This window comes from Ruditapes philippinarum, unplaced genomic scaffold, assembly GCF_026571515.1.
Source record: "Ruditapes philippinarum isolate M1 unplaced genomic scaffold, ASM2657151v2 ctg878_1_1_1_1, whole genome shotgun sequence".
Classification (NCBI taxonomy): Eukaryota; Metazoa; Mollusca; class Bivalvia; order Venerida; family Veneridae; genus Ruditapes; species Ruditapes philippinarum.
The window spans coordinates 114,295-135,833 of NW_026856248.1; the positions used below are offsets into that span (position 1 = coordinate 114,295).

Below are 21,539 nucleotides of genomic sequence, written 5' to 3' on the forward strand. Positions count from 1 at the left end.
ATAAGGTCAATAAACACGCTTCATTTCAAACATAAAACTTACTTCCCTAAAATTTTTTATAGAAGTAAGAAAGTAAAATAAACGAACAATATCAGTCTTATTTAATTCCTTATTTATTTTATTTAGTTTACTCCGGTCCTTGCTTTTAACAATGAAATACATCCGTTAAAAAACCTCGGATCCGTAAGAGTTTCTAGTAATATTTGACGTAAATATTTGAACTGAACGTTATAATGATGGCCACTGCTACAAGCGGTTCGGTGTACTAAAATTACATTTTTTGCCGAAAAAATATGAAATTGGAGTAGATCTACTGAATTGGTGAAAGCTTAGTTACTACAGTAATTGCAGTATTTTGACTTTTTTATGTACTTGACAGGCTAAAAGGCACCATCAACTTGCACTTTCAAAACACTTAATTGTCATATCCATGTTAGATTCTTCTGCGTTTAGTAGACACAGAATGGCTCCACTATGTAATACGTGTTGTTTTCTTTAATGTTTTTCAACGGTTAAAAGACTGATAATGTATACCATAAATTTTTTACTTGGGACTAGGTTTTATTTATACCTCGTAACTAATTTAGGGAGTCTAACACCCCGTCCTCTATCCGTTTGAGGTTCGACCTCTTGTTTCGGAACGTATTTGATTATTTTTTCATGTTTTGGCATGCGTCCACGTTTTTCAATGTTTTGTGGTTTAGCGGTTGTCATATGACGTTTGGTGTCGTCTTCATCCTTTTTTGTTGTCGGCTGCTGAACATCAAGGTCAAGGCCTTCTGTAATGACGTCATGTTGGTGCTCCGTAAGATGTTTTGGTCGATGTAGAATCTTAATGCAGTTGAAGTATTTGATAGTTCCCCATATAGTATCCACAAGTTTCAAATTTGTACCCTCTAAATCTTTTCTGAAGTCTTCCCGAGTCCGATTCGGGTCTTTCCGTGTATCTCCGTAATGTTTCTTTACTCCAGCATCAAGATTCACACGCAACTTTCGTCGTAACTTATTTAACTTTGCGTTTTGGTCACTACGAGTAATATCGCGTTCTATAATGGTCTTCTCCACTGTCCAGTATAAATCATTGCAGAAATACTGACCATAGTTTTGATTGATAGTGAGTTCTAGAGTTTCAAGGAATGTTCGGACCATAAGTTCTTTCTCCAGAGGTGGTGAACGATTTTGAAACCATACGCAACGGTAGTTGCACGCTTTCATTATTGCCTTCCATTCATGAGGAGCAGATAGAATGAACGCTTGCTTTGTAAGAGAGAAATAATCAAGATCGTCTGCTTTCGAAAATAACAGCACCGTGTAATTTAACACCTGGACTCCAAACACGTGGATAAATTTTTGAAATATTTCCACGTCGCATCTATGCATGTGAGGTGTGGGGAACACAAACACGAAAACATGGGGACCTGGTGACGATATTCCAATTGTTTTAGCAAATTCTCGTCTCACTTTATGATTTTTAATATCTGAATCAAGCAGAAATCCTGGCGTGTCTAAAATGTCCATTCTTCTACCAAACCTCGACACAACCACCCTCTGGCATTCAGTTGTGTGAAAGCGTCCCCAACGGGCTTCTAGAAACACGTGACGCCCACATAGAGTATTGGCACTGGCACTTTTTCCACTGCCTGCACGGCCGAGTAACACTATACGTCGCTCAATTTCCGGTTCACGTACTGTAAACATATAAACAAAATATAAATAAATACAAATGATTTTTCTAAAACTGCACAATCACCCGTACTTGCCAATCAAGTATTATTTATCAATACATTGTGTATACCACAAACATCCTTGTGGTGCAGTAAGCTGCCACGAAAGCCCAACGGACCGGGATTGAAATGGCTCGGTTTATCTTTAGGCTACTGTTGGCATTGGTACGGTAAGGTAAAGTGCTACGTTTCAGTCCAGCTAACCTGACAGTGAATAATTGAGTATCGACATTTAACATCTTTATATTTATCACATAAATACAATTTTGGAAATGTTTCGATTGTAGTATGAGTCCCCGTACTTTACTCATTTTTGCGGATTACAAGAGCTTCTGTTAATATGACATGGACAAAAGCCTCTAATGTATATTATGAACAACAGAACTTACCATTATTTAAAGCGTCCTCCTGTTCACCTATGTCATATAGACAATTTGATTTTTCCTACATTTAGAGAAACATTGGGTTTTTACTTATATGAATCCTTTTTTTAAAGCCGCCATGGTACTCGTACAGGAACCGGAGGACTGACTGGTTATCTTTAAGCTAGCTGTTGGCTATTGGTTACTTAAGGTACAGGGGCCGTGGTCGAAAGATCGTTAGTAATTCTTTCTGATATAATTGAAGTTGGATAAATTGTGTATTGATACATATAATTCGATTGTTAGTACTCGACTCGTCTCTCCGTATTTAACTCGTATCTTTTGCGAATAGACAAAAGACTTCTTGTTGAAATACAAATGTATGACAATATGGACTAAAGCCATAGCTCCAATTATTTTAAATGAACAAAAATAACATTACCATTTCTTTTACGAGACCTTAAAGAGCAGTCCCTCCTGTTTCAAACCTAATATGTCATATATGACAATATTGATTTTTTTCCACATTTTAGAGATACATTTGGGCTTTTTTACTTCAAGAAGTCTATAACTTCTGACTCCTTCGAAGTTAATTTTAATTTTCTTCTCTCGCCACGTATCGTACACATATTTAATAAATATACATGTACAATGTAAATAAGATATTATTAAAGGTGAACAAACCTGAGCGTCTGGGGTGGAAATCCGTGTGGAAACTCCTAGGGGATACAAACATAGCCCGACTCTCACCTCTTTCCGACTGGGAAACTAAAAGATACAAAACGATTAACTACAATGTATATGTATATAAATATGGGGAACGTGTCACAATACTGAAAAAATCGCAATAGAACTGCTGTAAAATAATCATTAAAATAATCAATATTTATAAATGAAATTTATTATTACACAGAAAGTATGAAAATGTCAATAAAAAAACTATTACTTCGCTTTCCCTGACCAGGTGAATTGATCACGGGTAATTCCAATGTCTCGTGCGACATCTTCAGATTGTAATGCACGAGAAATCCGTGAAAATTCCAACCATTGTTCCGTCGTTCAGGTTAAAGAACTGTCCACTTCTTTTATTATATCAGGCAAACTCTTTACATTCCTTTCAGATCATCTTTTTCCCATCTACTTATAGCTAAGTCATATCTTATACACTTGTTATATTAACAAAATATTTCTTTTCCTTACATGTTTATATATATTATATACTTGTTTCTATTTATTTCTATTGCGGTTGTAAGAATTGAAACATTTTATGGGCTATCACCTACACACATCATGATCCTACTTCATAGTGTCATCTATTGTGTTGTAGAGGAACGATTGTTTTACTTTACAAGTGTAGACAATTTGATCTGTTAGATTGCCATGGTTGACATCTGATTAAATCGCTATAACTATTACAATATAATCAATACAAAAATATCAATATCTATTTATTTTCTTTAGTATGTGTCTGTTATTATTCGCATTTTAAAAGCATCTTTTATTTTCAGATGTTTATTTTCTTTTGTAATCAGCAACGGTATGGTATTTTAAAAGCGTTGTTATATTATCTATAGCGTATTTAAAAACCCCATTGATTATATTTCGGTTATTTAAATTATAAAATTAGAGGCTATATACCCGTATGTTGATTGACAAATTCTATTGAACTATGTAGACTTAAGCGTGGTCCTGAATACGCTATTAAAAGAACATAAATTTGCTTCATCATTTATGCAGTATCGTAAAGTATATGTCCTTGTACAGTCAAACCTGTGAACTAGGTCATTTACAAGTCTTGACCAACATTCGCACTAAGTATATGTTAGTGTTCATCGGTGCTGTTCTACAGAAATTAGAAACTTCAACTGCAGGAGAATGTTTCTAATTTCTGTAGTACAGCTAACATACTTAGTGTCAAGCTTTATTTGGCCTCATTATCATTCACTTTATTACGTCACTATGCGGTTCTATGAAGTACAATGAAAAATAGAAGTCGACTAGGAAAAGAATTCGATATAGTATGCGACTTTTTCTCTGCTATGAAAATTAACGCACAGAAATACAGCGTTTTCATTGGGTGACAAATAAAGCTGGACACTAAATCTAAAGACTTTTAGCCAAAGCATTCCTTAATTTTGGTTTGGGGAAGCATTTTGTGTTCAAGACCACAGTGACATTAATCTCTCTGACTTATTGACATTAAAATCAATATGGGCATCTTCTAGTTAAAAACATACTTCTTATTTAATGCAAGGGCTATCGGAAAAGGCTTTTTATAGAATTGGGTGAGATAAGATTTTGTTATAAAGATTAAAGTGAATTTAAAAAACCTGTGACACAACTAACCTTCCAACAAATTTGAGAACTATATGCCAAAATATTGTCAGATTTCCATGGTAACTTATCTTTGAAATTATCTCTTCTGAAACTTTAAAGGCTGGAGCATGAAATATAATGTAGTAGACCTTTACCAAGCTTGATCAAATAATAGCCCTAGAAATAATCTTTTAACGACATTTCCTCTTCAACCGTGCCTCAGATTAATTATTGTACCTCTACATTGACTGTTCTTTAGGTGGTCCTTTACAAAATTTACTGAAATGGTTTCATGCTTAATACGGAAATAAGATTTAAATGACATCTAACCCTTAGACGATTTTGATAAAACTGATATTAATTTTTGTAGACTATATACTTTAGGGGGCCTCCGTGGCCGAGTGGTTAAGGTCGCTGACTTGAGATCACAGGTCCCTCACCGCTGTAGGTTCGATCTTCACTCGGGTCGAAATATTTCATGTGAGGAAGCCATCCAGCTGGCTTACGGAAGGTCGGTGGTTCTACCCAGGTGCCCGCTCGTGCCTGAAATAATGCCCGCAGGGGCCACTTGGGGTCTTCCTCCACCAATAAAGCTGGAAAAAAAATCGACGAAAAAATCTCGGTGGAACGCTCTAGGATGGCCCGACTTGAGTGTACGGTCGCCCATATGGGCTTTCCGGCGGCGACGCATTTAAACGCATTTAAAAAAAACTTTGGCAAGCGATTTAAGGTCAATATGCCCCTCGTGTTTGGAAGTGGTAATGTATTTGTGCAACAAGAATCGATACAGACGGCGGAACAAAATATTTCAGATGTTATCAACCACGGAAATAATTAAGAAAAAAAGCATGTTCATTATTTAAAATTCAAAAGAAAGATTTATATTATATAAAACACTATTCCATCACGTTCCCCATGTAATTAATTATTTAACGCATTAAATGACCAGCAGTCTGGACAGATGGCACCGTATATAGGCTGCCCTTGCTCTATGCCTAATTTACCGAAGGTATGGGCTTTTAATTATCGCCACTAAAGCTGTAAAGGGTAGAATGATTTCTTGGGGTTGTTAATGTTATCTTTTATAGTTAAGTGAAGACATAATTAGTTATTGATATATTAACTGTATATGATTATGTGTAGTATACGATTTTGACTTAAACAACTCGACAATTATACTTATGGCAATACCTGTACAAACTTATGTATATTCAGCGATATAAAAAAGATATAGGGCAGGGTGTGGGAGCGGTCGGGGTACAAAATAATCTCGGCTACCTTTACATCAATTTTAAGATATCCGGAGTTATAAGGGATCAGACTTATGAAATAAATAGATTGTCTCCCTTCTAATAGGCTAGTCATGTCTCTCATAGTTTTGTTCTGTAACTCGTCATTCAAATACATGTGTACATTTTATGATGCTACATATTTTCATTGTGAAACCATCACCAACATTGTACGTCAATAGCGTCCTGACGGCCTTGCCAAATTAATGTTTTTAACAAGATCTGTCCAAGAACCAGTACGCCTCTCCTCGGTACGTGCACGTGGGCATCAACAGATTTGAAAAACTCGGGATGACGAAAAATTAAAAGACCAAGTGGCACTGCGGACCAATTTCCGATGCCCTGACTAGAGCAGAGGGGAGTGGCTCTACGAAGTAGACATGGATGAGAAGGAAGGGTAGTTGTGTGCGTGGGCCCCTTCTACATAGCGACGACTTAAAAGCCATGCTCTTTGCTTGGCACCAAAAGTCTTTATAAGGGCTTCTTCCCTTTTAAATTGATTCAGGTTAAGTACATTAAGGTAATACAAAGACCAAGTTTCGACTCAAAATTCGTATCTTTGGCAGGAGGGTAAATTATCAACAATTTGTGTTTCACAATTAACCCTTTAAAGGCATGACTGGTGACATGTCAAGGGTCCGAACTCGACAGCGAAAGCTGCATTTTGTGCCTTAATGGGCAGTTGAATCCTCATTAAGCATAGTCTACATACAAGCAGCACGCGCTGAATAGTATACTGCACACTTTCTAAGTAAAAAGTAATTTGGAGTAAAGGTCATTTAGAGCTTGACTTTTTGATGGCATACAGAACACATTAAGGTGCTTCCACACATCAAATAAAGGTCACACAGAGCTTTGGCAGACACAATCCGATCAAGCGCCTACAATATAACGTTTAACAGTCCTATTTGAAGTTATTAACCAGAAACAAAAAGCCAATCCAAAAAGTTTACAAATGTCATTATGCACTGGCATTAATATGTTTGACCTTAAATGAGAATGGCAAGTTGAAGTCATGACCGGTTTTGTTACTACACATCACAGTGACCTCAATATTTGACCTTGAAATGCCACAAATTTCTAGATCAATGCACTTTGATTTCATGGCCAGTTTAATGATTAAACTAGTCCTTCTAATGGGTGAGATATATCATTAGGGTACGTCTCCATACAAAAAAATTTGATTCCCTACGTCAGTGCACTTTAATTTAATGGCCAGTTATAGGTCCAAGACACCTTGGCCTTTGGACATGTAAATAAGTGTGGTTGGTAAAACTCATCAAGTTGCATCTACACACAGAGGTTGAAGTTCCTAGGTAAATGAACTTTGCTTTAATGACAAGTCTTGTTCGTAGTGATATTTGGACCTTTTAATTGGGGTGGCAGGTAAAGTTTGAAGTTCCTAGGTTAATGCATTTAGCTTTAACGGCCAGATTTGTTTTTCGTCATTCAAGGTCCTAGTGACCTTGACCTTATGACCTGAAATTGTCAATCACTGGTAATGTACATTCACGTGCAAATGTGTTTCTACATAAAATGTAGTTTTGTTGTTCGACAGTTTGTCTTTTCAGTGGTCCAGTAACCTTTTTAACTTAGAATAACTCAAATTTGTGAGAAGACCGGATACAGATACAACAACACACGACAGAGGATTTGGGTCTCAGCTTCTTAAAGAGTATAACAAACATATTAACTACATTATTTTGCAAGTTTTATTTTCATTTTATCTATCAAAAGCATAGTCATTTATAACAATAATAATTATCTCCCGCTCGCCATTTTTACCGATAAAGTAAAATGGCGAGCAGATAAATCAGTTACAAATACATTTACCTATAATACACAAACTGATATGTTGAAACATGATAAATTCAGAAAAAGAGAAAAACATATCATTGACCTCACTTCTACAACCATCATAAAAACAGTGTTATTATATTGTCATCAATTACAATAGAATTTTTATTAGGAACTTTGCAAATGTTGGTGTTTCCCCATCTAATCCCGGGGTACTATAAAAAATTTATTATTCATACAGTGCACTACTATTCACAATAGAGTAAATAACACCTTTGTCTTATTATCAATATATAAACTGATATATGCCCCTTGTGGCTAAGGGGTTGTCTTTACAGGTTTAGACAACAAAATTGCAGCCTGTGAGATGTGACTCAATTACTGGAGTCTATGCAATTAGGCGAGGTGGTTTTGACCTCTGGTGTTGCTTAACCCATTACTTCATATACACGCCTTTTAACGCCTTTTTCACCCCCCCCCCCCTTTTTGTTGTCTCAAAAGGTGAAAAAATGCCTTATTTAGGCCCCTAACACTTGTTTTTGTTTGAGAAATGTTGTTAAAAAAGTGACCACTTTTTCGGCGCGGCCCCCAACCAAAAGATACATCAGGGGGTTGCCAGAAGGGGGATGTGCCCCCTTCTGTTTGGGGGGTTTGAAGGGGGGCGGAGTCCCCCTCATCGCCAAGAAAAATTTTGGTCTTGTGAGAGGCTATAAATGACCCCTGATTGATCATAAGGTAACGTGTAACCAACGCTGAAAAGCATTTGACTCTATCTCAATCCATTGAGAAGTTGCAGCACTTTGAAATCAATTATGATGGATAAAATCAACGCAAAATAGTGATTTTTGGCAATTTTGAGATGTCCCCTCATTGCCATGGTAACAGAAAATTTATGTCTGAGCATGTTGTTGCAAGGGCAATGGTCGAGTCAACATTTGTGCCAAGTTTGATTAGTGTTGAAGCAGTTTTTATAGTATTATAGCAATTTGAACTTGTAACGGGAGACTTTTCAATGAAAACAGCCATTTTTCACAAAATGCCCATGAAGTAATGGGTTAAGGCTTGTAACACCTGAAGTTAGCCAAAAACATCTTTTCTGTGTCGGTGCCATATGACCTAAACTGTGTTGTAAAACACAACAAACAAAACATTTATTGATACAGTGTATATTTATCAAGTTGTAAATGTAAAAGTTTGATTATACCCCTAGATTAGATAAGAAAAACCCACATTTGCTGAATTCCAGAGTAGCTCTTTAAAGAGAACTCTAGTTTTAAGACCAACCTTAAACTTGCTTTTGATCCTAAAATTTTAAAGATGTTCTTGTAATTATGTGTAGTTAAATAAAAATTAAAGTCTTAGTGTGTTTCAAGTCTGATTAAATTACATGCATGTATAATAATTACTAAATTTTGTAGAAATACATAAGAAATATTAAGAAATCTACAAGAATTTCTGAAAAAGTTTTCAATAAATTCAAAAGTGCTTTTAATTAAATAATGGACTTAACCTGCCTTTAATCATTAACAGTCTGTCATTAATGTGAAGTGTTTTGGTACAAAATTGATAAAATTGCATGGCCAACATTAAAAGGCTCCTTAAAGTGCACAGAAGTTAAAAATACAACTTTCAACAGTGTATTTTTTATAATCATTCAAAATGCAATAATGCAATTAAAAGGCCATAAAATTCAGGCCAATTAATTAATTCAGATATCAACCTTTCAGAAGCTGGCCTAAATCAATATTTGAGCCGTGTCATGACAAAACCAACATAGTGCGTCTGCGGCCAGCATGGATCCAGACCAGCCTGCCCTTCCGCACAGTCTGATCAGGATCCATGCTGTTCGCTTACCAACTCTATTACAAGTAGAGAAACTGATAGCGAACAGCATGGATCCTAATCAGACTGCCCGGATGCCCAGGCTGGTCTGGATCCATGCTGGTCGCAAACCCATTATGTTGGTTTTGTCATGACACGGCTCATTTGCGAGATTGGCAGGCAGGTTATTGCCACTTGCATTTAAATGGTTTAATATATTGTAGGTTAAAATTGTGAACATCAATAACTTGTTCATGTTAAAAACATTTAAATGTACATGTATCAAATAATTTACTCATTCATTTATCAGTAGGATAAAATACAACTTTTAACTGTGTATAATTTATTTTTATAATAATTTGAAATGCAGTAAAAAGGCCATAAATTCAGGTCAAAACATAAACCCAGATATATCAACCTTTCAGAAATGCATTTAAGAATAAAACAAAATATCTTATGATAATAAATAAAAAAATATGTGTCATTGAATTGAGCTGCCTGAATTAATAAAATTACTACTTAAAAAAAAACGTCTCTTAAAAAGAAACTAGATTATATCATAAAACAAAATCAAGTAAAAACACAAAAATGGTTAAAAGGGAAAATATTTTATTTTAAAGATTTTATCAGGAAAAAATAAAAATAATACAAGTCATGAACAAAATAAAATATCCAGCTACAAAAAGGATCAATTTAAAAATAAAACAGTTTAATAAGAATCAAAACCTGAACACTATTTCACAGATATGGTATTTATTCCCAAGAGTGATTTCAAACTCATAAAAAATCTGAGAATAAAACTTTACTCATTAAAAAATCTGAGTATATCATATTGTTCATAAAAGAGTCTAAGAGTTATTTTAAGGATATCATATTGTTAAAGACTCTAGAGTAACATTTCACTCCCAAAAAATTCTGAGAACACCATTTTACTCAAAGATGATCCTAGGAATAACATATAGTTCAGAATAGATTCTAAGAGTAAAAATTTAATATTATTCACAAAAGATGTTAACAGTAACTTGTTGCTTACAAATATTGAGAGTAGCATCTTACTCACAAAAAGATTCTGAGAATATCATATTGTTCACAAATAAGCTCAAGAGTACCAGTTTTTTCACGAAAGATTCTAAGAGTAACTTTTTACAGCAATAACGTTCTGAAGATCACAAAAAAACATAGATATTTCAGTTTAAAACAAAAATTTTAAATAAACAATTACTTATTTTTTCAGGAGTGAAATTAATGTGTAAATAGCACATGTAAAAAAAAGTCTTAAATGACTCTATGGCAGCAGGTAGATTAAAAATGCTCTCTTCCTATAGAAATGATATGAAAAATGATAAATCAACTTTGATAAAAATGACTATTGCACACTGAAAAAAATACATATAATTATGATCATAAAATGTGAAGACCCGCATAACAAAATGTCAATTTTTTTTTCTTAAAGAGTGTTTTTGTAGAGTACAGTGACAGGGCAGAGCAAAAAACATAAATACAGGAAGGCACTTACTGAGAGAACTTGGAATCTAACAAAAACGTAGGGTATGAGGCGTTCCATTAGTTTTTAGTAAAAATGCAGTTTGTACCTTACTGATGAGTAGGAATAAAATTGTACATTGCCCCTATGTCATTTAGAAATGATTAACTTGGAAAACGATATAAATATTTACAGACTGACATATTTCTGCTTAAGAAACAAGTAATTCAAAAGACATTTCTATTTACTAAGTGCCAGCCATCAAAGATTAGTCACCTTACCTGAACAAAAATCAAAAAAGATTTACTAGGCATTTGTTTTTTTCAAATCTTAAATCTACAACTAATCTACTTAAAATACCAGTATACATATTTGCCATTTTTAGAACACAATAAATAGGAGGCTAATAGAAGAATTAAAAGTAATTCAATAACAACTTGTTAATGGAAAATAAATTAATGAATAAGTTCAATTCATTTGCCAATAAATTCATATGCAACATACACCAGTAAATAAATATGAAGCAACCAATCAAAACAAATGATACATTTATCCTGTAGAAATTGTCCAATGAGAGCATACATAACAAACAATACATGTAGTCATCTTCCAATGAAAACATGCATAACAAACAAGACATGTAGTATTCATCCAATGAAAACTAATGTTATATTACTCAAATCAATTCTCCAATGAGATTAAATGTAACATAATGCCTAAACATTTTAAATAATATATCTCACTACATGCAGCAGTCAAGAACAAAATAAGAATCAAATCAAGTAATTACTTTCTACCATAGATTTGAAAACAATTCTCACAATCTCAGAAGAGAGCGCAAAAAAAAAATTCAAACTTGTGCCCTAATAAATTCACTTGAAAGAGTTTAACCTGTATTCATACATTGTATGTTAATACATGTATGTCCACTCTATTCTGCTTACATTATTTTTTCCAACATAAACAGGTTATGAAAGTGATATAGTTTGTTAGCAAGACAGTTCATAAAATGTACAAACTTTCAGAAGACAAAGGCACAATAGATATACACAAATTTAAACATTGTAAGTATCTGCCTATATAATGGGAAGTAACTCTTGTCACTATCTTAAAGGCTGTCAAGATGTAAGTAATCCTTCAATCTCTTTATGATATAAACTAAATCTTAAATAACAATATACACTTGATATTCAATTAGAAAATCTATTCCTTAATTTTTATAACTGTTTTCAAAATTTAAAAAATAAACCATTCCATAAAGATCCTTTAAAGTTTATATTGTTACACTTATTTTAGAATGGCCAATGAGATTCCAAGATTTCAGTTTGTTACTTTAAAATGACCAATGAAAATTCTACTTATATTTACTTCTTCTCTGTAAATTTTACAGGAAGTCAAACTGATTTTAGATGAACTTTGGCAGAGAAATTATATAACTAAAACACAAGACTTACTAATATTTAAATATCCTGTTCAATTAAAAAAATCACATGAGCTTTTAATGGAAGTAGATTTTGTTTATTATAATGTATGGTTTGAAAATGTTTCAGAATTTTATAAGAAAAATGAACTTATTGAGATATTGCAACAATATGTTGTAGATGAAAATTAACAGAATGTAAACAAGTATCATTGGCCAAACATACATGCTAGTTCATCTATGGTAAAATAATACTTTCTAGGTTACCAATGACTTATGGTTGCTTGGTTATCAATAAACCTATTAAAAGTTGCTAGGTTACAAATTTAGTAAATACATAATCTTGGTTACCAATGATCATTAATGAATAAGTGTTTATATGGTACCAATGGTTGACAGTATATCAGTAGTTTATAAATGATCAACAATAGTTTCTAGGTTACCAATTACAAATTATTTTTGCTAGGTTACCAATGACCACATGACCTAATTTAAGTTGCTATGTTACCAGTAGCTAAATTATAAATACTAGATAACCAATGATCAGTCACACTAGCTAGGCTAACTTCTTTAAACATATACTTCCTATATATCTAAGGTCTTTCTATAATTTTCTCACTAAAAAAATGTGAAATTCGTAACTGTGTATTTCTCTCCCCTGACAAAAAAAAAACATGATATTTGTCAATGTACCTTCAACAATTTACAATGGAATCATATAACATAAATGGCAAAATTTGTTTCATAATGATAAACAACATCTAATAATAATTCTAAATTTCTTAATGACAAACACACAAATATCAAATGAAATATTCAATGAAGGTCTATGATACAAAATGATGATGCATATTCTAACCAATCGGAATGATTGTTACAAACACCTTTAGGCAGTATTTGGCAACTAAATACTGTGATATGTATATAATTATTTCTCAGGCATCAATTCTCTTTTAAAAATGGATAGTAACTATAAAAATTCTCAAAGAAAATATAAAGGATCTTAATCAGAATGACTAATACCGGTATACAAGTAAGTAAAATCCTTTAAATGTATTTATATAAACATCATTCTTTGTAATAATTTTTTAATAAACAAAAGTCAAATATGTTTGTATTTTTCCAGATGACACTAGAAGAGCTCAAAAAGTTCTCATTACAATAAGCATTAATCTAATTAATTAAATTACCAATTGCTTAATTAGTTTATTATTAAATTACCAATTGCTTAATTAGTTTATGTGTTTTTCTTTTCAATAACATTGTTTGAAGTTAACTATCCAGTTTCAAAAGAACTTTTACTACTACAACATGTCACTGTCCATTGGACCAGGTTTATAAAAATTATCTCCCCTTCCTCCATAATACTGACTACCCCTATCTGGATACCCATAATTCCCTGAATTTCTTGAACTGTGCGTTGAACTTGTACTGTTCCTTGGATAATGAGAATTACTGCGGTACAGATCTTGATTTGACCTTTGACTCATATCTGACCTTGACCTTTGACTTATGTCTGACCTAGAACTTTCCTCCTGTTGCTGTTTCTGCCTATATTTCTGAAACTCTCCTCGTAATTTTTCAAACCTTTGCTCAGAGTCAGAATACCTACTTTGTCTACTTGGTTTAGGGTAAAGGTCAGACATAAGCCCTTTACCAGATAGCCCTTCTTGTAGTGCACTAAATAAATCATCATTGCCATTGTTTACTTCTGAATAATTCTTCAGAGCTTCAAGTAAGTCTTTCTCAACTGCATTATAAGAGTCAAATTCATAATTCTCGTCTCCAGAAATATCTTTTCTTTGTGCTGGGGGATAATCAAGGAATGGGACGGCAGAGTCTTCACTTATATCATGATCCATAGGTGTAAGATTTGATCCTAGTCTAGATGGACGGGAATGTAAAGATGACCCAGTTAACTGAGAAGAAGTGTTCCTACTACCTATACCACTGCTGAGAGAATCAGGTGTCAGATCCTCTCTTCGTGACTGCTCCCCACCATTTCTGCCCCTACTTGAATAACCCCCAGAACTATTTACACTTCCACGACTATTTGGCACACCTGCTGCCCTAAAGGGATCATGTTCATAAGAATGTCCCCTACTGGGTCTGTCACGCACTATTACACTTGGTTTTGCACTTTCAGGAAATTGAGCACCATGTCCACTTACTGATGGACTATCGGAAAAACTATCAGGTCCAGAACCCCACTGCTGACCCCTTCTCGCTGCCTTTGGCCCTTTCCTTACTTGATCAACTGCTCCAAGCAGCTGATCCCTGGTATAGTTCATGGGCCTCCCACTGCTATCACTGCTATTTTCTCCATTTGACAATGTCCTTGACATTGTCCTATCTGGTGATGGTTGCCTAGCAACAACTGTGTTGTCCATATCACCATAGCTACCATTGTGACTATACTCAGGAAGTCTAGACTGACTCCCATATGGCACTCCTTGATCAGAAACATCGGCATACTGCCGTTGATATGGATGATATGGTCGAGACTGAGAATCTGTAAATGGTGATGGTAGAACTGAACTTAAGTCACTTGTCAGAAAAGGTCGACTTGGACTGTCGAAATCTTCTGTCAGGTAAGTTTGTTGAGCACTAGGTTTCATGGAACTGTGTCTAGGAAAACTTGGTCTGTTTGGGATAATGGATGAAATTGGTGGTGGCATGAACACTTCTTCCTCATCATCATCTCCAGGGTAACCAGGTAGTGACCTATCATGACCTTCATATGGTATAACTGGTGATAATAAAGGTCCATGGGTAGAATAATGAGGAGAACTTAAAACTGGAACTTGAGGCTGGGGAGGATATCTCTCACTTTCTTTACTAATGTCTCTTGGTAGTGAGATACCCCGTGACCTGGGTCTATCAGGAACAGGGTATCTTGGTCCGTCACTATGGCGGGAGGCAGGCTGAGACCTGGAACGATTTCTCAGTCTTACATTGTCTTTAAACCCGTTATCATCATTATCATAAGGAATGGATTTTGTACTTCTATTAAAGCTCTTGTTTCTGTCAGACTGATATGTAATATCTGCATTTCTATAGTAACCATCCCCATAGTTACCAGCATATGGCACACTTCGACTATTGTCAGGATGATACAACAAAGATTCACGATCACGATATTTAGAATAATCTCTGGACATATCACTGTACAAGTCTCCAGATCTTGGAACCACGAAAATCCCGTTGTCTTGACCTTGAAGTGTGTTGCTATGGTAACTGGTCATAGGGTCTCCTCTTCTTCCTCCCTGTGTGACATCACTCCATTCTGGCGGATATTCACTGAAAATATATACAAAATTTATCATTCATTTCATCAATCACAAATAAGGCAAGTGAAATTTGCATAATACAATCTATATTCTATGTACATTCTTATGTTAACAAGCAAATTCGTTGAATTTATATCCCCCGCCGAGTACTGGTTACTATTAACACAACAACTGAAGACATAAGGCTATGCAACAGACCAGAACCATTTGATCAACTTTGGCAGGGGACCACCCTAGGATCATTCCTGTAAAGTTTGGTTGCTGTGCAGTCATTTGTTTCTGAGGAGATGTTGTTTAAAGAAATTGCTGACGACGCATGACGACGGACGGTGGGGGATCACAATAGCTCACCTAGATGTAAAAACATCTTAATCTCCAGACTTCATTATTCGTAATTTAGTGATGTTGATCATTATTCCTGTAAAGTTGGTTGATTCTAACTCAAGCACTCAAGGATCAAATAACAACATAATGAAACAGTTTTTTACTAAGTCAAGGGAAATAACTCTACAAATACTGGATAAATCCACAAGCGAAACCCCAGGAACAAACTAAATATGCTGAGCAACTTTCCAATAAGGTTAAATGACTCTATGTCAAATCCTTTTTGAGTTACATGCGACACATGTTGAAAATTGCAAACATTTTCTAAGTCAAGGGCAATAACTCTAAAAATACTAAATAAATCCAGACGAAAATACCCAGGTGCACAACTACACATGCTGATCAACATTCCTGTAAAGTATCATGACTTTAGGTCAAATACTTTTTGAGTTACATGTGACACAAGTTGAAAATTGCAAAATTTTACTAAGTCAAGGGCAATAACTCTAAAAATAGTAAAAATATCCGGACGAAAATACCCAGGTGCACAACTACACATACTGATCAACATTCCTGTAAAGTTTCATGACTCTAGGTCAAACACTTTTTGAGTTACATGCGACACAAGTTGAAAATTACAAAATTTTACTAAGTCAAGGGCAATAACTCTAAAAATGCTAAAAATATCCAGATGAAAATACCCAGGTACACAACTACACATACTGATCAACATTCCTGTAAAGTTTCATGACTCTAGGTCAAATACTTTTTGAGTTACATGCGACACAAGTTGAAAATTACAAATTTTACTAAGTCAAGGGCAATAACTCTAAAAATACTCAAAATATCCAGAAGAAAATACCCAGGTGCACAACTTCACATGCTGATGAACATTCCCATAAAGTTTCGTTGAATTCCAGCCATTAGTTGCAGAGAACTACTCCGGAAACGAAATTCGGACGTTTTACTAAGTCAAGGCAATAACTCTAAAAATACTAAAAATATCCAGACGAAAATACCCAGGTGCACAACTTCACATGCTGATCAACATTCCCATAAAGTTTCGTTGAATTCCAGCCATTAGTTGCAGAGAACTACTCCGGAAACGAAATTCGGACGGACGGATGGACGGACGGACGGACGGACGGAAGGACGGAAGGACGGACGGACAACGCCAAAACTATATCCCCCTCCCGATTCCATCGGCGGGGGATAAAAAGATAAATGTGAAATGTAAATTTCAAGAAATTAAACTTCCAACAAACAAAAATACATTAGAATTTCTGTAAACAAAGCAAGTTTAATAATACTGTCTTTAAGATCCCAATAAGATAAGAATTATTCATATAAAAAATAAAGACAATTAAATGTCATGCATTTGTTACACAAGGAAAAAAAATGCTTCAATACATAAACAGTGAACATCTTGCATTTGTGTAGCATAAACAAAAGCAGTAACATATGTAAACATAATATAAGTCAACATGTGTAAACAATCAATGCATTTAACTCAATATCAACTGAAATACAATATTATATTATATTAATTTCTCTCTTCTTTTCCCTGCATAGAAAATAGGTACACCCATTCAATTCATAGTACCAAGAACCAAGTATATTATGCCTACAAGACTGGTAGGCTGTTCTACCCATCTTTGGTATATCTGATTATTAATTTATTTTATATACTTTTATTTGCAATTTTTATCATAATGTTGGTTTGACATTTAATCTTAACTTTGTTTATCGCATGGCTGTGAGCTTTTCCTTTGTTCTTTCCAACCCATTATACTCAGTACACTTCAATGAGCATTTCAAAACTGTATTGATATATAACAGTACAGTTTTTTCATTGATTCATATAGGAAAAAAACTGTACTGTTATATATCGGTCTAGTTTTTTTCGCACCTTGTATATATCAATACAGTTTTTTCATAGAGGCTCCAATGGGGCAGTGGTAACGACCATTCCCAGTAGCAAAAAAAAAACCCATAAGATAATAAAAAATGAAATCAATCAAATAAAATAAAATAAATATATAAATACAATGAAAAATATAAACAAAGATAATTAATGAAATGAAAAAGCCCTTCAATCTTAAATCAATCTTGGTAACAGTATACAATCCGCCTCTTATATTGGATGTCATTTGTATATTTTTTTTTTTTTGCGGCAGCGAAAACAACTTGAAAAACTGCCTTATAATAAATAACTGTAATGTAGCTAACGATTAATTTATTTGTTTGTTTCTATACAAAAAAGAAAACATTATGCCATTGCGATAAAACAGTTATAGTATATGAAACTCGTTAGTTACGGGGGTATAACACTGGCTGGAGCGACATCTCGGAATGTTTCTGCAAAAAATGTCTCGGCCTAACGGCCTCGCCATTTTTTAGCAGAAACACCCCTTGATGTCGCCCCAGCCAGTGTTATACCCTCGTAACTAACTCGTTTCATATACTATAACTATTACTTATCACACACCCGTGCCGACTTTGCGACTCAATACATTATGGTATTGCATATATTTTGACGTGACGTCATTAGCTTTATACAAACGAAGTGTAAAGACGCACTAAATGTTAGCGTTCTTCTATAGGCGCGTCAATGGAAACTGACTCTTATTTCACTTTAAATGGATATGTGATAAATAGAATATTAAATTTGTATAAGTTCATTACCGAATTTATTGCACTCGTTGAATAAAATAATATTATGCTCGCCAGAGGCTCGCATAATATAATTTTATTCAACTTGTGCAATAAATTCAGTATTGAACTTACACTCATTCAATATCCTCTATTTATTTTTAATATATATTCTATATGCCTATCGACAGTATAGAGCGTCATGTCAAAAATAAAGATCTGTCTTCTATAGTGTATTCTTGTAATTCTTAGAAACATCACAAGTAAATATACTGTTATTATATAATATCAGCTCTGACAGATTAAGGGTTAATGCTTCAAGATCAACTAAATGAATGTTCAAGTTAATTGTAATTTGTGACGGTTCTGTCAGTGTGTACACATACATTAGAAGAATAATTGGTAAATTAATTTTTATTGCATGTGTTTGCCGGTGTTGATATTGTTTTTACTTCATATTACTTGTAATATAGTGAACAAATGTGTAGCATGCAAACATTAATTGAGTTGCAATTGTAATTTAAACTGTTAAAATTCTAAATTGCAGCAATAATATCTTAAATTTTAGTGTATTTTATATATTTATTTTCTTTTTATCTATCAGTGTTTTTATAATATCAAATATCTGATAAAACTTCAGTGTTAATATATTAAAAGAGTTGTAAATCTTGCTATCAAATAAAACAAATTTTTCCAAGCTGTTTCAATTCAACATTGATCTAAAGCTTGAAAAAGATACTCAACACTAAAATACACCATAATGGACCATGAAGACTTAATTGAATTTGGCATCCCTTAATCAACTGATACTAAAAGTGATTAACCTATTCCATCACAATAAGGCAGGTAAGTTAGACAGCACATCATCTTTATTATCTTTTCCACATCTTTCTGTTTTAAGTGCCCTAACTGATCTATATTAGATTTTCGAACTTTATGTTTTCAGGGTGTTTGACCTCAGAAAACAATTTTCATGTTGGTATCTATAAAGCTGACAACAGACACTCCTTAAAATCAGAAGCTTGGCAATACCATTTAAGAAATTAAGTAGGATAACGATCCTGATATCAAAATGCTACTGTAAATCTGAGTATTAGTAACCAAACAGCTATGAACCTGGTCAGACTGCATGGATATACAGGTTGGCCAGGCTATATACTGGTGATACAGGCAAGTCCATTAACACAATTAACATACAAAAAGGGAATTTACTTAGATTTAAACATTATTTATTCTAGCTGGTATGATGACAGTTTGAATGAAGGAACATGTCCGTCACCCAAGAGGGGCATGAACCCATAATCCATCAGTTGAGAGGCACTAGAAAACCCTTAAACTTAGTTTCTCTGTGTTCAGCAAAGTCCTGGTAACAAGTGATTTAGAACGATCTTCATGCTTATCTGAATTTGCTTTTACCATAAAAAAATTCAAGCTAAATAAACATTCTTTCCAAGGTCACTCTCTTTAACATCCATAAAATAGAGAGTAAAAACATTCTTTTTAAAAAGCTCACTTGCTTTTACAATTATTAAAAGAGTGTAAAAGATTCTTTTCTAAGATCATTCGCTTTTAAATATAAGAAATAGTGTAAAAACATTCTTTTTTCAAGGTCAATTGTTTTTACATTAACAAATAGAGTGTAAGAGACATTCTTTCCAAGATCATTTGCTTTTAAATGAAAAATAGAGTGATCCAAGGTCACTTTGCTGTTACATGAAAAAAAAGTGTAAGAACATTCTTCTTAAGATCACTTGCTTTACATTAACAAATACAGTGTAAAATACATTCTTCCAAAGAGAAAATAGAGTGATCCATGGTCACTTGCTTTCTACATTTAAAAAAAAAAGGTATAGTGAAAAAAACATTCCTTCCAAGTCACAGCAAACCAATTTTAGTGTTACAACACCAGTGTAATGAAACTTGGTACATACTTTCTTCTCAAGTGGGATATGTAGAATGAAGTAAACTTACAGCGTGAAAATACAAATGTATGAAAACAATTGGATTAAACTTTCCAAGAAAAGAAAAAAACTACCAAAAAATCTGCAAATCTGTGACTTATAAATACAATTGTATTATCTATTTTGTACTGGGTTAAAAGTATATTGCTAGAGTATGAATTGACACTATAAGATAAGTTATAGAAAGACATTTTGTAAACCTTTGTCTTTAAAGCTATGTTACACAATGCTTCTATATATGAAAACTCTTCAATGCTAAATTTTGTATGATGAAAAGCTTTGAATTTGGAAAAAACTCATCAATATTAATCAGTCAAACTGACCATAGAGCTGTTAAAACATTACCTAGCAACCAAAGTGTTAAGGTATTTGCTTTTTATTGTTATGAGTTTCACCATATTTTCACTGGAATTCAGGGCTAGCAAGATACCTGGGCAATGGGCACTTATCTTTACACAGAAAAGATTATGCTAGCTATAATTTTAGAGTCACATGTACTAACTTGAGTCTATGGCATAATTCACCATTGAGATTCCCTGCTTTTCATCAAAGATGATTGCTGGATGACATTGGGTAACAATAAATTTGAAGAAAATAAATAATGTTTTTTTGCTGCAAAATCCAGGCAATTGCTTAGTTAAGAATTTTACTTTAATTAAATTTTAGCTATTTTTAACAGGTTAAATTATGTTTGGACAAAGCAATGCTAAGGGTCCAATAGATATGTGCATATGAAAAATGCATAAGAAAAACACAGTCAACTGATTTGCAGTAATTTGGTAGTTCCATTGATACAAGATAGAATATTACCATTGCCTACAAAGTTGAAGACATGTGGAAAACAAACAAGTCAGAGCCTATATCTGAAATTACCAAACCTTAGCTTCTAAACTTATCTTACTTTGCAGATACATTTTATCGTGTATTCCCATTATGTTAGCTTTCCAATCTTCAGATTTATAAAATGTTGCTTAGTGATTGTAACTGTACATATTTTAATTAAGGTCAACAGTTTGACGACTTAATTTGTACATTTTTCTGGCACATAAAATTAAATTCAATCTAAATGGAGCTCATATAAAAACAATGTAATAATCAAA

The 21,539-nt window shown here is 33.7% G+C and overlaps 2 protein-coding genes across 8 annotated transcripts in view; both read right to left on the bottom strand.

Moving 5' to 3' along the window:
• Positions 1-549: 549 nt before the first annotated feature.
• Positions 550-3,405, bottom strand: LOC132745945 (GTPase IMAP family member 7-like). The gene is made up of 3 exons (XM_060734963.1): positions 3,033-3,405; positions 2,771-2,854; positions 550-1,688 (listed from the first exon to the last, which is right to left on the bottom strand). The coding sequence occupies exons 1-3, from the start codon at positions 3,088-3,090 to the stop codon at positions 562-564; spliced, it is 1,269 nt and encodes a 422-aa protein (XP_060590946.1). The 5' UTR covers positions 3,091-3,405; the 3' UTR covers positions 550-561.
• A 3,980-nt stretch (positions 3,406-7,385) lies between these two features.
• Positions 7,386-21,539, bottom strand: part of LOC132745946 (uncharacterized) — a 266,554-nt gene continuing 252,400 nt past the window's right edge. For all 7 annotated transcript variants that reach the window (XM_060734964.1, XM_060734965.1, XM_060734966.1 and 4 more), the window contains one exon: positions 7,386-15,512. In XM_060734964.1, the coding sequence (XP_060590947.1) occupies positions 13,517-15,512 (1,996 nt within the window). In that variant the 3' untranslated portion in view covers positions 7,386-13,516. The remainder of the gene's footprint in view (positions 15,513-21,539) is intronic.